Raw genomic sequence first — 16,775 nt, forward strand, 5'->3', positions numbered from 1 at the left:
TCAGTAAGCGCGATAGATGGCGCGCTCAGTCCGGCCACTAGGGGCGCTCAGCCTCCCTTCCCCGGGGACACCGCGCTCCTGTTCTCTTGCCTCCATACATTGGCGCCCTCTGTGCTCTCGCCCCGTTGCCAGCTGTGCTCGGTATCATTAGTGTACACAGAAACCAACGTCTGGAGGTGCGGCGGCGGCAATGGCTGTCCCCAGGAGCCGGCAGGGTCTGTGCGGGGGACTGATAACCCTTTACTTACCGGTCATAGCCCTGAGCCATAGATATATACGTCTCTATATAAGATGAATTTATATATATATATATATATATATATATATATATATATATATATATATATATATATAAGATAGGGAAGTTTGTCCCTATTATTTACGGGGGCTTAATTGAGTCCCTAGGTCTCCTAACTGAGGACCTCCAAATGTTGCAAAACTACAATTACCAGCATGCCCGGACAGCCGTTGGCTGTCCGGGCATGCTGGGAGTTGTAGTTTTGCAACATTTGGGGGTCCACAGTTTGGAGACCACTGATTTAACATATTTGACTCAACACCAGTCACAGTGTGGTGCTACCTGCCTTACACCAGTGAAAGTGAATGTGACCCTGACCAAACAATCAATAGTGATCCAATTGGGATGGATTTCTGGGGACAGTCATTGCAACTTGTGTCGCAACACGACCACATTCCCTTTTATTAGTTGGGATGCTGCAATCCAGGGCTGCTTGACTGATGTCATGACTAAAGTCCCTGTATATGCCTAATCCATATAGGCAAAATAGGCAGCTGCCTAGAGCGCCCTCTTTATGGGGGCAAATATACGGAGGAGGTTTGTTACAGTGTGTCACCCCAGTAGTAAGAAGATTACATGAGGAGGAGTTTTGTTACAGTGTGTCACCCCAGTAGTAAGGAGATTACATGAAGAGGAGGTTTGTTACAGTGTGTCACCCCAGTAGTAAGGTGATTACACGAGGAGGAGGTTTGTTACAGTGTCACCCCAGTAGTAAGGAGATTACATGAAGAGGAGGTTTGTTACAGTGTGTCACCCCAGTAGTATGGTAATTACATGAAGAGGAGGTTTGTTATAGTGTGTCACCCCAGTAGTAAGGAGATTACATGATGAGGAGGTTTGTTACAGTGTGTCACCCCAGTAGTAAGGTAATTACATGAGTAGGGGGTTTATTACAGTGTGTCACCCCAGTAGTAAGGAGATTACATGATGAGGAGGTTTGTTACAGTGTGTCACCCCAGTAGTAAGGTAATTACATGAGGAGGGGGTTTATTACAGTGTGTCACCCCAGTAGTCAGGAGATTACATGAGGAGGAGGTTTATTACAGTGTGTCACCCCAGTAGTAAGGAGATTACATAAGGAGGAGGTTTGTTACAGTGTGTCACCCCAGTAGTATGGAGATTACATGAGGAGGAGGTGTATTACAGTGTGTCACCCCAGTAGTAAGGAGATTACATGAGGAGGAGGTTTGTTACAGTGTGTCACCCCAGTAGTACGGTGATTACATGAAGAGGAGGTTTGTTACAGTGTGTCACCCCAGTAGTAAGGTAATTACATGAGGAGGAGGTTTATTACAGTGTGTCACCCCAGTAGTAAGAAGATTACATAGATTACATGAGGAGGAGGTTTGTTACAGTGTGTCACCCCAGTAGTAAGGTAATTACATGAGGAGGGGGTTTATTACAGAGTGTCACCCCAGTAGTAAGGTAATTACATGAGGAGGGGGTTTATTACAGTGTGTCACCCCAGTAGTAAGGTAATTACATGAGGAGTTGGTTTGTTACAGTGTGTCACCCCAGTAGTAAGGAGATTACATGATGAGGAGGTTGGTTACAGTGTGTCACCCCAGTAGTAAGGTAATTACATGAGGAGGGGGTTTATTACAGTGTGTCACCCCAGTAGTAAGGTAATTACATGAGTAGGGGGTTTATTACAGTGTGCCACCCCAGTAGTAAGGAGATTACATGATGAGGAGGTTTGTTACCGTGTGTCACCCCAGTAGTAAGGTAATTACATGAGGAGGGGGTTTATTACAGTGTGTCACACCAGTAGTAAGGAGATTACATGATGAGGAGTTTTGTTACAGTGTGTCACCCCAGTAGTAAGGAGATTACATGAGGAGGAGGTTTATTACAGTGTGTCACCCCAGTAGTAAGGACATTACATGAGGAGGAGGTTTATTACAGTGTGTCACCCCAGTAGTAAGGAGATTACATGAGGAGGAGTTTTGTTACAGTGTGTCACCCCAGTAGTAAGGAGATTACATGAAGAGGAGGTTTGTTACAGTGTGTCACCCCAGTAGTAAGGTGATTACATGAGGAGGAGGTTTGTTACAGTGTCACCCCAGTAGTAAGGAGATTACATGAAGAGGAGGTTTGTTACAGTGTGTCACCCCAGTAGTATGGTAATTACATGAAGAGGAGGTTTGTTACAGTGTGTCACCCCAGTAGTATGGTAATTACATGAAGAGGAGGTTTGTTACAGTGTGTCACCCCAGTAATAAGGTGATTACATGATGAGGAGGTTTGTTACAGTGTGTCACCCCAGTAGTAAGGATATTACATGAGGAGGGGGTTTGTTACAGTGTGTCACCCCAGTAATAAGGTGATTACATGATGAGGAGGTTTGTTACAGTGTGTCACCACAGTAATAAGGTGATTACATGATGAGGAGGTTTGTTACAGTGTATCACCCCAGTAGTAAGGAGATTACATGAAGAGGAGGTTTGTTACAGTGTGTCACCCCAGTAGTAAGGTAATTACATGATGAGGAGGTTTGTTACAGTGTGTCACCCCAGTAGTAAGGTAATTACATGAGGAGGGGGTTTATTACAGTGTGTCACCCCAGTAGTAAGGAGATTACATGAAGAGGAGGTTTGTTACAGTGCGTCACCCCAGTAGTATGGTAATTACATGAAGAGGAGGTTTGTTACAGTGTGTCACCCCAGTAGTATGGTAATTACATAAAGAGGAGGTTTGTTACAGTGTGTCACCCCAGTAATAAGGTGATTACATGATGAGGAGGTTTGTTACAGTGTGTCACCCCAGTAGTAAGGAGATTACATGAGGAGGGGGTTTGTTACAGTGTGTCACCCCAGTAGTAAGGTGATTACATGATGAGGAGGTTTGTTACAGTGTGTCACCCCAGTAGTAAGGAGATTACGTGAGGAGGAGGTTTGTTACAGTGTGTCACCCCAGTAGTAAGAAGATTACATGAGGAGGAGTTTTGTTACAGTGTCACCCCAGTAGTAAGGAGATTACATGAAGAGGAGGTTTGTTACAGTGTGTCACCCCAGTAGTATGGTAATTACATGAAGAGGAGGTTTGTTACAGTGTGTCACCCCAGTAGTAAGGTAATTACATGAGTAGGGGGTTTATTACAGTGTGTCACCCCAGTAGTAAGGAGATTACATGATGAGGTGGTTTGTTACAGTGTGTCACCCCAGTAGTAAGAAGATTACATGAGGAGGAGTTTTGTTACAGTGTGTCACCCCAGTAGTAAGGAGATTACATGAAGAGGAGGTTTGTTACAGTGTGTCACCCCAGTAGTAAGGTGATTACACGAGGAGGAGGTTTGTTACAGTGTCACCCCAGTAGTAAGGAGATTACATGAAGAGGAGGTTTGTTACAGTGTGTCACCCCAGTAGTATGGTAATTACATGAAGAGGAGGTTTGTTACAGTGTGTCACCCCAGTAGTAAGGTAATTACATGAGTAGGGGGTTTATTACAGTGTGTCACCCCAGTAGTAAGGAGATTACATGATGAGGAGGTTTGTTACAGTGTGTCACCCCAGTAGTAAGGTAATTACATGAGGAGGGGGTTTATTACAGTGTGTCACCCCAGTAGTCAGGAGATTACATGAGGAGGAGGTTTATTACAGTGTGTCACCCCAGTAGTAAGGAGATTACATAAGGAGGAGGTTTGTTACAGTGTGTCACCCCAGTAGTATGGAGATTACATGAGGAGGAGGTGTATTACAGTGTGTCACCCCAGTAGTAAGGAGATTACATGAGGAGGAGGTTTGTTACAGTGTGTCACCCCAGTAGTAAGGTGATTACATGAAGAGGAGGTTTGTTACAGTGTGTCACCCCAGTAGTAAGGCAATTACATGAGGAGGAGGTTTATTACAGTGTGTCACCCCAGTAGTAAGAAGATTACATAGATTACATGAGGAGGAGGTTTGTTACAGTGTGTCACCCCAGTAGTAAGGTAATTACATGAGGAGGGGGTTTATTACAGTGTGTCACCCCAGTAGTAAGGTAATTACATGAGGAGGGGGTTTATTACAGTGTGTCACCCCAGTAGTAAGGTAATTACATGAGGAGTTGGTTTGTTACAGTGTGTCACCCCAGTAGTAAGGAGATTACATGATGAGGAGGTTGGTTACAGTGTGTCACCCCAGTAGTAAGGTAATTACATGAGGAGGGGGTTTATTACAGTGTGTCACACCAGTAGTAAGGAGATTACATGATGAGGAGGTTTGTTACAGTGTATCACCCCAGTAGTAAGGAGATTACATGAGGAGGAGGTTTATTACAGTGTGTCACCCCAGTAGTAAGGACATTACATGAGGAGGAGGTTTATTACAGTGTGTCACCCCAGTAGTAAGGAGATTACATGAGGAGGAGGTTTGTCACAGTGTGTCACCCCAGTAGTAAGAAGATTACATGAGGAGGAGTTTTGTTACAGTGTGTCACCCCAGTAGTAAGGAGATTACATGAAGAGGAGGTTTGTTACAGTGTGTCACCCCAGTAGTAAGGTGATTACATGAGGAGGAGGTTTGTTACAGTGTCACCCCAGTAGTAAGGAGATTACATGAAGAGGAGGTTTGTTACAGTGTGTCACCCCAGTAGTATGGTAATTACATGAAGAGGAGGTTTGTTACAGTGTGTCACCCCAGTAGTATGGTAATTACATGAAGAGGAGGTTTGTTACAGTGTGTCACCCCAGTAATAAGGTGATTACATGATGAGGAGGTTTGTTACAGTGTGTCACCCCAGTAGTAAGGAGATTACATGAGGAGGGGGTTTGTTACAGTGTGTCACCCCAGTAATAAGGTGATTACATGATGAGGAGGTTTGTTACAGTGTGTCACCACAGTAATAAGGTGATTACATGATGAGGAGGTTTGTTACAGTGTATCACCCCAGTAGTAAGGAGATTACATGAAGAGGAGGTTTGTTACAGTGTGTCACCCCAGTAGTATGGTAATTACATGAAGAGGAGGTTTGTTACAGTGTGTCACCCCAGTAGTATGGTAATTACATGAAGAGGAGGTTTGTTACAGTGTGTCACCACAGTAGTATGGTAATTACATGAAGAGGAGGTTTGTTACAGTGTGTCACCCCAGTAGTATGGTAATTACATGAGGAGGAGGTTTGGTACAATGTGTCACCCCAGTAGTAAAGTGGGGCATGTCAAAAGGCGGGACCAAGGGGCAGCAAAATTAGCTTTCGCATAGGGTGGCAAAAATCCTTGCACCAGCCCTGGCCTAGTCCTAGACATGACTTTGTGGTCTACATTTGATGACCATTCACTAATTTATTAGGAAACTTAGGGCCCTATATGATACTCCAAGCAAAATACTCCAATGAGAAATCGCAAAATTATTTTTCCACTTGCCGTTTTTCAGTTGTTTTTTCAGGCTTTTTTAGAATCCTTTTGGCGTTTTTTCACTCTTATTTAGCGTTTTTCAGCTCCTTGGTGGTTTTGCAAAATGCAGCATGTGGAGTCTATGGCATTTTTCTCCCATAGAAGTCTATGGGAGTGAAAAAACGCCATGTGGGTTTTAACTTTGGCGTTTTTTCAGGTGTTTTTTATTCTCTTTTGGACTTTAGCGATCCAAAAAAGCGATCCAGATGGTTCCAGCCAATCACAGCTCTCTGTGGGAAATAGGAATATGTGTATATATACGGCAGTGCAGGGGACCATAGAAGAGCGGCCGGCCGCATCTATACATTATACAGGAGGATCACAGTGGGTGTCAGAAGTGACATCCACTCTGATCTTTCCTTAATTGCAGGTACTACTGCTCCCAACATGGAGCACACTCTGCTTCATGTTGGGAGCTGTAGTACCTGCATTAATAGACAGATCGCAACAGGTGTCAGAAGTTACACTCGCTGCGATCTGTCTATCAATGCAGGTACTACAGCTCCCAGCATGGAGCAGAGCATGCTCCATGATGGGAGTAGTAGTAGCTGCAGTTAAGGACAGATGACAGTGGGTATCACTACTGACATCCGCTTCGATCGTCCTATCTATTGCAGAGATGCGGAGCGGCGCTCGCATCTCTGCTCTGTACTCCAGCCAGTGATATGAATAGAACATCACTCATTCATATTTTCATCACTGGTTGCAGCCAATATGCATGAGTGATGTTCTATTCACATCACTGGCCAGAGTATAGTGCAAAGATGCGAGCGCTGTATAGAGCCGCTCTGCATCTCTGCTATATTATGGACGATCGCATCGGGTGTACAGAGTAACACCCGGGGCGATATGTCTATTAGTACAGGTATTACTCCCATCATGGAACAGTCTGTTCCATGCTGGGAGTAGTAGTACTACCTAAAAAATGTTTTTTAAATATTGAGAAAAAAAAGTGAAACACACACACACTTTATTAAAAATTAATTAAAAGTTCATTGTAAAAAATTAAAATTTCCTTAAATTTTTCCCATCCCTACTGTATCCTTTTTTTGGTACCCAGCACATTTTGAAAGAAACGCCAAAGGGGCCAAAAATGCAATTTCAACTCAAATACAAAAATACAAGAAAAAACATCAGACGCAGGAGATTGCACAGGCATTTTTTTCTGTAGTATCACCCGCACTAAACCTGTAGGTTTGTAGTGCGGGTGATGATGATGATTAAAACGGTACTCACATTGTGTAAATTCGCCCAGCCGATCCAAATTGCGTTTTTCTATATATGCTAATGAGGGCCTTGGGGCACGGGCGGAGCTCCGATCCGAGCTTCGGGCACCCTGACGTCATCTTTGCCGGCTCATCAATATTCATAAACCCCCTTCCTGCTCCTTTGGCCTTATAGTACTGCTCATGCGCCGCTTACTGTGCAACTACACCTGCAGCTGTGAAGCCTAGGGGAACGCCGTTTCCGGGAGGACACAGAACATGTTCATTCTTCTTGCGGAATACGCGAGCAGAAGTCAATAATAAATTCTGCGTGAAAAAAGAAAAATGAAATGGGAAATTCTAATTGGTTGTTGTAGTCCTGCAAAAAAAAGTTTTCCTCCTATATTCCGTGCAAAAAGAAAATTCAGCAGCAGAATTTTTACGCGAGGATTCCTCTCCAATTCCTGTGAACGCACCCTAAGGATCCACTTAGATGGCTGGACATACACAGTAAATGAGCACCAATCTCTCAGAACTGCACTCATTTGCAGAGCGTATTATGAGGATTGACAATCGTATGGGCAGGGCTGGATTGTTTGTGGCCCTTCACTGCCATCATTCATTGGCCCCACATCCTCTATTATGCTTTTTTTTTTTTTTTGACAGGTCAGAATTTAGCAATCAGCCTTGCTAGTTCATCGGCAGATGTCTGACCCTATTATAGGAGGAGATATGAGCCTGTTCAGATGATAATCACCCTGTGTAAGAGGGCCCTAAGGGATACATTTTTCAAACACTTTCCACTGTGTCTGGAACGGGTTCCTCCCTTCCATTTAAGGGGTTATTCATATGACTACAACCCACCAACTACTGACCAGTATCCAATTGATTGGTGGAGGTCCATCCAATGGACCCCTATTAATGGTGAGAACGGGAGTTCGACTTGTTTCTTCGATATCGAGTGATGGAGCGGAGTGTCAGTGTAGCATGTGGTACGGTGAATAGCTTAGGGAATTTGTGCTGTATATTGTACTGTCATGCTTTGTGTGATTGTAATTAATTGTATGACTTGTAATGACTACTGAATGATGAATAAAGCTCGTTTAATACCTTGTTCCCCAAGTGAAGCTGCAGCTTCCATTCAGCCAAGCACTGTATTTAGCCGACTTCAGCAGTCCCATAGCATGCATGCTCAACCACCACTTAAAGGAGTAGTCTCGTGAAATATAACTTATTTGGATAGGAGATAAGTTATATATCACCAGACTACTCCTTTAAATGGAATACTTTGGCCAAAATGTACTTATCCACAGGATAGGGGACAAGTAGCTGATCTCCTGAACAGACCCAGTCCCCCTCAGTCAGGAGCACATGTCTACCTCTAGACAGCACACGCTCCATTCATTTCAATGTAGTGTGCGCCATCTAGAGGTAGACAACATGCGCTCCCGACTGAGCAGGATGGGGTCCCGTTAAGGAGATCACTGGGGGCACCAGCAGTCAAACCCCCTGCGATCAGCTACTTATGTCCTATCCTGTGGATAGGGGATGAGATAATTTTGGCCACAGTACTCCTTTATCTTGCTTGGGGAACAAGGAACCCCTATTTTTGTGAAATCTCAGTTAAACAAACCACATACAGCATTTCTTTCCATTAGTTTTATTTAGCTTTGACAACTGCTAGTTCATTTTATTACATCATTGTTTAATATAAACAGTTCATGTATAACACTATATACAAATATGTTGTGAGTACATAAATACTAGTGCAAAATAAATGCTACATTAGTAGCAATGTAAAAAAAAGCAACAGTACAATTTACACTTTACAAGTGTTTTGTTTTTCATGATTTCTACACAACAGAGATTTATTGCACCATAAATACAAAATAAATTCAAGTGTTTGCCTAGAACGCAATACTGTTAGAGAAGAAGAACATCACTATCCTTCTGTAAAACAAAGTACTTCATTGACTGGTTAATAGAAATAAATTAGTTGACTTAGCAGCCATTTTGCATTGTTACAGTTTAGCTAGTCAGATGTTCACTTAAAGGGGTACTCCGGTGGAATATTTTTTTTTTTAATCAACTGATGCCAGAAAGTTGAACAGATTTGTAAATTATTTATATTAAAAAATCTTTACCCTTCCAGTACTTTTTAGCAGCTGTATGCTACAGAGGAAATGTTTTTCTTTTTTAATTTCTTTTTTTGACCACAGTGCTCTCTGCAGACACTTCTGTCCATGTCAGGAACTGTCCAGAGCAGCATAGGTTTGCAATGGGGATTTTCTCCTGCTCTGGACAGTTCCTGATACGGGCAGAGGTGTCAGCAGAGAGCACTGTGGACAAGACAAAAAAAAATAATTCAAAAAGAAAAAAAATTTCCTCTGTAGCATACAGCTGCTTAAAAGTACTGGAAGGGTAAAGATTTTTTAATAGAAGTAATTTACAAATCTGTTTAACATTCTGGCTATAAATGAGCGAACTTACAGTAAATTCGATTCGTCATGAACTTCTCGGCTCGGCAGTTGATGACTTTTCCTGCGTAAACTAGTTCAGCCTTCAGGTGCTCCGGTGGGCTGGAAAAGGTGGATACATTCCTAGGAAAGAGTCTCCTAGGACTGTATCCACCTTTTCCAGCCCACCAGAACACCTGAAAGATGAACTAATTTACGCAGGAAAAGTCATCAACTGCCGAGCCGAGAAGTTCGTGACGAATCGAATTTACTGTAAGTTCGCTCATCTCTAATTCTGGCACCAGTTGATTTAAAAAAAAAAAATGAATAAATAAAAGTTTTCCACCGCAGTACTAGTTTAATGTAAACGTAAGAATTAAACAAAGAAAGCAAAGAGTTAATTCTCCACCTCCATAGCCATCTCAGGCATGTCAGTGGGCAGGAGCTGCTGCAAGGAATCCTTATTCAAGGATATAAGCAGCTCAATCTTGGTCATGCATTCTTGCAATTCGCTGTCAGAATATCCACTGTCCTGCATATCTGTGTCCTGGCATAAAATGCGCTTTGCAAGCACTAAGCAACAGAAGGCCATCAGGGATGGCGGATGAGAATTGAAGGCGTAGTCAGCCAGGCTCAGTTCTGCTATGCCTTTCGCCAGTGCAATAGACTTGGAGGCCTGACAGAGGTCCAGCTCTGAAGGTTCTCCGATCGTCAGCTGGAGGAAACAGAAATGCTGCAGGAAGAAGTTGATGGTGGGTGCTCCCAGCTGGAATCGAAGCTTGAGCAGGATGATGCACTCCAGATTACAGAGCTGTTCACGAGAAAAGTTATTACAACACAAGGCGAGCAGCTGCTTTACTCTGGGAGGTCGCGTCTCAACCTGAAGAGGGGAAATAAATGATTTTTGAGTAAAAGAAGAACAGGATGTAAAATTTTGGATAACGAAAACTAAGCTGATGTTTTATTATATAAAGGACAAGTATGGATGACCAGAGAGTATTAAAGCAGATATCGATATAAGCCAGTGTTTCCCAACCAGGGTGCCTCCAGCTGTTGCAAAACTACAACTCCCAGCATGCCTGGACAGCCGAAGGCTGTCCAGGCATGCTGGGAGTTGTAGTTTTGCAACAGCTGGAGGTTGGGAAATACTGATAAGCAATAATTGTTCAGTCACAAATTAGGTGCAAAGTGTTGGCGGTCCAGGCATGCTGGGAGTTGTAGTTTTGCAACAGCTGGGGGTTGGGAAACACTGCACCTAATTAGTGACTGAACAATTATTGCTTATATCAGTGTTTCCCAACCCCCAGCTGTTGCAAAACTACAACTCCCAGCATGCCTGGACAGCAAACACTTTGCACCTAATTAGTGACTGAACAATTATTGCTTATATCAAAGTGTTGGCTGTCCAGGCATGCTGGGAGTTGTAGTTTTGCAACAGCTGGAGGCACCCTGGTTGGGAAACACTGATCTAAGCAACAATTGTTCAGTCACAAATTCGGTGCAAAGCTAAGATGCGCAGTGTCAGACTAAACTTCATGACACGGATCTGACAGATGTAGCAATTGTCCCAGTGATACATTGTTATTGACACTTAGGTTCTGTTCACACTGGCTTAACTGCTTCTGTTACTATAAAAGTCATGCTGCATCTATTGAGCAATGAATTGTAAAAGATCCAATTAACTTTCATTAAAGGGGTACTCTGGTGGAAAGAATTTTTTTTTAATGAACTGATGCCAGAAAGATGCCAAAACAGATTTTTAAATGACTTCTATTAAAAAAAATAATAATAATCTTTACCCTTCCAGCAGCTGTATGCTACAGAGGAAGTTCTTTTCTTTTTGGATTTCTTTTTTGTCTTGTCCACAGTGCTCTCTGCTGACACCTCTGTCCATATCAGGAACGGTCCAGAGCAGGATAGGTTTTCTATGGGGATTTTCTCCTGCTCTTGAAAGTTCCTGATACAGGTATCAGGTGTCAGCAGAGAGCACTGTGGAAGGGTTAAAAAAAAATTCTAGAAGTAATTTACAAATCTGTTTAACTTTCTGGCACCAGTTCATTTACCGGAGTACTCCTTTAAGTCATGTTTCCTTTTTTAATAAGTATTTTTTTTAATGCTGCAGAATAAGTAATAAAAATTAATACAGAACAGACCCAAACGCCAGAGTGAACAGAGTTTTGACGTTTTGATGGAAAGCATAGCACCTGGTCCAGCACTATTCTTACCATTAGAGATGAGCGAACTTACAGTAAATTCAATTCGTCACAAACTTTCCTGCATGAAATAGTTCAGCTTTCCGGTGCTCCTGTGGGCTGGAAAAGGTGGATACAGTCCTAGGAGACTCTCTCCTAGGACTGTATCCACCTTTTCCAGCCCACCGGAGCACCGGAAAGCTGAACTAATTTATGCAGGATAAGACATAAACTGCCGAGCCGAGAAGTTCGTGACGAATCAAATTTACTGTAAGTTCGCTCATCTTTACTTACCATCAAATATGATGATTAGTATTAGACTAGGTTTTCACACAGGTTTTTTTCTGGTGTTTTTTGGAAAGCTGCTACTGCAGTTTTTGAGCCAGAGCCAGAAGTGTATCTAGTATAAATCCTTCCTTTATATTCCCCATTATGACTGAATCCACTTCTGACTTTGGCTAAAAAAACAAAACCTGAGTGGAAACCTAGCATCAAAATCATAGAGCACATTAAAGCGATGTACACACCCAAAATTTACATGAGCTGAGATACTCTAACCCAAATCCCTGCACGCTGCGCTAACTGCAGATGGAGCAATACGCACGAGGATTTGCTTTGCAGTATAGTATCTCAGGTCACGTATACTTTTATGTTACCTTTTTGTTCTTTTTTCACTACACTAAAAGGGTTTCTCTTCGCATTGATATCCTACTGTCACAGCAAAGGTATCTTCCCATCTCATAGTGATGACTATCGCTAGGATATGCCATTACTTTATGATTGGTGGGGGTGGCAGAAAGAAGATGAAGTGCTCCTGACCCCCCGGGTATACAGGAAACTGCTGACGGCCCTTTTCATATAAATAGAGCTGCGTCCTCTTCATGCTTATGATCAGTGAAGTGCTATAAGATTGGACGTCTACTGATCATAAAGCGATAGTATAGCCTAGCGATGTGTCATCATTCAATATGGGCGTTCCTATATACAGGATGGGGGGGGGGGGGGGGATAACAAGCTGATTGGTGGGGGTCTGACAGCTGGGACCTCCACCAATTCTAAACACGGGAACATAATTGTCCACGGAATTAATGGCGCTGTTGCCACTTCATTCATTGTCTATGGGGCCACCAAACATAGAAAACTGAAATGTGGCCCTACAGAGAATAAAAGGAATGGTGGCCGTGCAGGCACCATTTATTCCAGGGATAATTATGTCCCCACCAATCTGCCTGTAATCCACCATCCTTTGTATACAGTGGGAGCATTTTTATCTTAAATGGGTGTTATTTTTGTATGTAGCAAGTTCAATACTGTATTAAATAAATGTAACAATATTATGATTACTTTTGGGTGTGCAAATACTGAGGAAATATCCATTAGTGATGCGGTTAAGAAGTGGCTATAGTATGGCTATCACGTACCTGTTTACATGCGATGAGTAGAGACGTGACACCCACGAGCTGAAAGCAGTCGATTGCCACAGGGGTGCGAGAAAGGAATCTGTCGAGGATACTGACAGTAAGACACAGGGACTCGAAGCCCAGGTTGAAGTGTCTGTGCACAGGGATCAACCAGCTGATCAGCTTACACCGGGACTCAGGCCTCAGCTGCAAAAACAAAGATGGTGGTCACACCTCTGCAATGTATGACGACTGACACACAAGGGAATACCGGGCTATGTGCTTATCTTAGTCGGGATTCCTGGTTTTACATAAGTAAGGCTTATAGGGGACATTTATCACAGCATTTAGTAGGTTTTTTTTCTTTAAAAATGTCGCAAAAAAGTCGCACGTGCGACTACGCTCTTTTTTCTGCGTCTTTTTGCATGTTCAGTGTCCTAAGCAAAAAATTAAAATCTTGCTTACCAAAGCAAAAAGTGATTTTTGACTTGCAGGGGTCAGAGATTTATCAAGTGCGAAAGTCGCAAAAAAGTCGCATGGCATGAAAAAAAACTACTAAATTTACTCCAGCTCAGACATGGAGCAGAAAAAGCCACTAACAAAGCAAAAAAAAGAAAAGTGCTTAAGTGAAAGAAAATTTATCAACAGGCTGAAAGCAGTTGATGAATAAGTCACACATAAGCAAAAAAATAGTAAGGAAAAAATAACTAAAAAAAAAGGAATACATAAGCAAAGATTGATAAAAGTTCCCCATAGTGTTCCCGTTGCTTTAAAACTTGTCAAATGGTTTTGATCGGATCGGGTCTAAGTGTTCAGACCCCGACCAATTGTTAGAACAAGCAAGATACAGTGCAGTATAGAAGATAACCCCATAGACTTTCATTGTAATTTTGGCTTGCTTAGTGTGCTCTTTTGCCAGTTAGTATTATCTATCGGTCACAGTCACAATACTCACACCCCGACTGATCAAAACTATACAGATGTCTCTACAACATGTCAGTTTTAAAGTGACAATTTCCATTTAAATGGACACTGTCACTTAAAAAAAAAAAAGCTTTTGAGGTGTCAAAAGTTTAGTTTTTGGCGTTGCGAGTGTTCAGATCTCAACTGATCAGTACAACAAGCCGAGAGATGTGCTCGCTTAGTGCATTCTCTCCTGGCTTTGTGTCATGTGACCAAAACAGTGTCATGTAAATCTAAGGGACCATCTCACACAGACACAAAGCAAGGAGAACTGTGCATTACAGCTCACTTATCTTCCCACTCGTTCTAGTGATTGGTTGAGGCAATTTTTTTATTTTTATTTTTTTTACGACAGGTGCCCTTTAAAGGAGTTTTTCAGCACTTTGATGACCTATTCTATCAATCAGATCAGTGGGCTGATTGAAAGGGCTGCAGTGTGGGGCGAGAATTGTGGCCTCTTCATCGTTTACCAGACACAGTGCCATTTATTTTGTAGGACACATGTATGGTATTACATGTAGCTGAGAACCATTTACTTGAATGGGACTAAGCTGCAATACCAGGCACAGCCACTAATAAATATAAGGCGCTGTACCACATAAACAAAGCTTCAGTCAGCTGATCAGTGAAGGTGCCAGGAGTTGGTACCCCACCGAGCTGATGATGATGGCCTTTCCTAAGCAGAAAAAAAAAAAACATTAACAAGTCCCCAAAAAACCTCTTTAAGAATTGAGTATTATAATCTGTTCTTGTTTCAAGTCCTCTCTATTGCCACGATCTCTGCTTGCTGTCAGCGAAGGGAAACAGCAGCTCAAATCTTTTTTTGTTGGAGTATTCATGGATGTAAGGCTATGTTCACATTACATTTTCCCAGTGTTTGGTGTTATACGTTGCCAACCTGTCATAAAAGGGATACCGACGTATACCGCAGCATTCCAACAGCAGCCACATTGGGCCAATTGTAGTCAACATAAGGCTACATTCACACTGACGGTTGTCTCAGGCAGAGTGAAGCACGTTATTTTCGGATCGCGAATAGCGGGAGAAAAAAATAGTGCTTGCACAGTCTCTCTCTCCCACTATTCTCTCTGAAAACGACGGCGCCCGACGGACCCCACTGACTATAATGGGAACCATTGAGACCCGTTATGACCCGTCAAAATGACGGCTGTCAAACTGCAAAAGATTTTTATAAATAAATGTAAAAAAAAAAAAAAAATGGAGAGAGTTTGATGGCCGTATTTGACGGGGCATACCGGTAGCGTGAAAGGGACCTAATTTAGGTCTGGTTCACACTACGTTTGTAATGTACGGGTGCCAGATACAGCTAGGGGGGGGGGGGGGGGAAGAGTGAAAGCCGACCGCTCCCGTATCCCAGCCGGATCCAGCACGAAACCCATTCATTTCAATGAGCCGACCAGAGTCAACCGCTGACTCCGGTCGGCTCATTTTTGCCCCGTATACGTTTTTTCCACCGGACCTAAAACCGTGGTATACCACAGTTTTAGGTCCGGTTACAGAACCGTATACGGGAAAAAAGGAGCCGACCCGAGTCAGCGGTTGACTCTGGTCGGCTCATTGAAATGAATTAGATACGGGCCGGATCCGGCTGGGATACGGGAGAGGACGGTTTTCGCTCCCGTACACTACAAACATAGTGTGAACCCAGCCTAACTCAGTCCATATTCCCAAATGTACATGCTCGCATTACGTATACGCTTCAAATGTAAGTGGAAAATGTCATGTGAACATAGCCTAAAATGTATCATTCTAGATGCTCAGTGTTTCCCTAGGGTGCCTCCAGCAGTTGCAAGACTACAACTGCCAGCCAACGGCTGTCCGGGCATGCTGGCACTTGTAGTTTTTCAACATCTTGGAGACCACTGCTTTAAACATCTGTCCTTGTCACCCAGCTGAGGAGGAAGTCTTGTGTACCTGGGGCTGGTTGTCCATGCAGTGAGCAGTCAGGTACTTCTTCTCCAGCTCCTTCTTGAACCTGTAGCATTCCTCCCCATAGTCTCTGAAGTTCTGCAGGCCCAAGCGGTCTGAGATCTTAGGGCACAGTTCACACGCAGCTGGCGCAGGTCTGCGGTTTCCAGGGCTGGGGCTGGGAGTCTCATAGAGGTCACACACCCCGGAGTCGCAGCTCTTCACCTCCAGGGATTGCTTCCTATGTCGCAGGTACTTGGCTTTCTTGACGTCCCTGTGGGATCCGGCGCTGCCGCATAAGGCGTCATCTCCTCGGTCTTGCGGGGTGACTTCTCCCCGCTTCCTCTTAATGGGACACCCGGACTCCTCCTCAGCCATCAGCCGCTGCTCCTCCTCTATGTGTCTGGGGCTACAGGTCACCATGTTTGCGGACTGTTCACACGTGTCCGACACTACTCTGTGTTCACAGGCGACATGTCCTGGCTTTTTATATCCAGCTGTGCTGCGCGCTGATTGGTTGGCTTAGGGAACCTCTGGACGTGACGTCACCGTGAGAAGCTTTCCCGGCGAAAGAACCGCTGATTGCTTCTCCCGCGGCTCGGAGTCGCGAGCGCCGCCTGGTTGCCTGGGAGACCGTCTGGCGCTTATATAAAGGGGCGCGCTGAGCCGTGGCGGGCAGTGTGTGTGTCTGGACCCCCTGGGGGGTTGTGGACACTGTGTGAAAGACGCATTAACAAGTGCGATTAGCTAATGAATAGGTGTAAATAGGAGTCAAAGTTAAACCCCTGCAGACTATAGTGAAAGCCGCGTGACGTCAGGTGTAGTTTACCTCATGACTGTATATATATATATATATATATATAGATAGATAGATAGATAGATGATACATATATATATATATATATACAGGTGTTATCAGCCCCAGGTAGCAATAAAAGCACAACTAGGCACCTGGGTAGAT

The 16,775-nt window shown here is 43.5% G+C and overlaps 1 protein-coding gene across 1 annotated transcript; it reads right to left on the reverse strand.

Annotated features, from left to right (window-relative positions):
- Positions 1–9,598: 9,598 nt before the first annotated feature.
- On the reverse strand, positions 9,599–16,400 carry CCNO (cyclin O). Its single transcript, XM_056542414.1, has 3 exons — positions 15,821–16,400; positions 12,944–13,129; positions 9,599–10,210 (listed from the first exon to the last, which is right to left on the reverse strand). The coding sequence occupies exons 1-3, from the start codon at positions 16,235–16,237 to the stop codon at positions 9,728–9,730; spliced, it is 1,086 nt and encodes a 361-aa protein (XP_056398389.1). The 5' UTR covers positions 16,238–16,400; the 3' UTR covers positions 9,599–9,727.
- Between the last annotated feature and the right edge of the window lie 375 nt (positions 16,401–16,775).

The sequence above is a fragment of the Hyla sarda genome, chromosome 1 (genome assembly GCF_029499605.1).
Source record: "Hyla sarda isolate aHylSar1 chromosome 1, aHylSar1.hap1, whole genome shotgun sequence".
NCBI classification, from domain to species: domain Eukaryota; kingdom Metazoa; phylum Chordata; class Amphibia; order Anura; family Hylidae; genus Hyla; species Hyla sarda.

Excerpts from the sequence above, each read along its gene's own strand:
- CCNO (XM_056542414.1), bottom strand. The coding sequence starts at position 16,237 with ATGGTGACCTGTAGCCCCAGACACATAGAGGAGGAGCAGCGGCTGATG. Across the intron at positions 13,130-15,820 it reads GCATGGACAACCAGCCCCAG|CTGAGGCCTGAGTCCCGGTG; the intron begins GTACACAAGACT and ends TTGTTTTTGCAG. Across the intron at positions 10,211-12,943 it reads TACTCATCGCATGTAAACAG|GTTGAGACGCGACCTCCCAG; the intron begins GTACGTGATAGC and ends TCCCCTCTTCAG.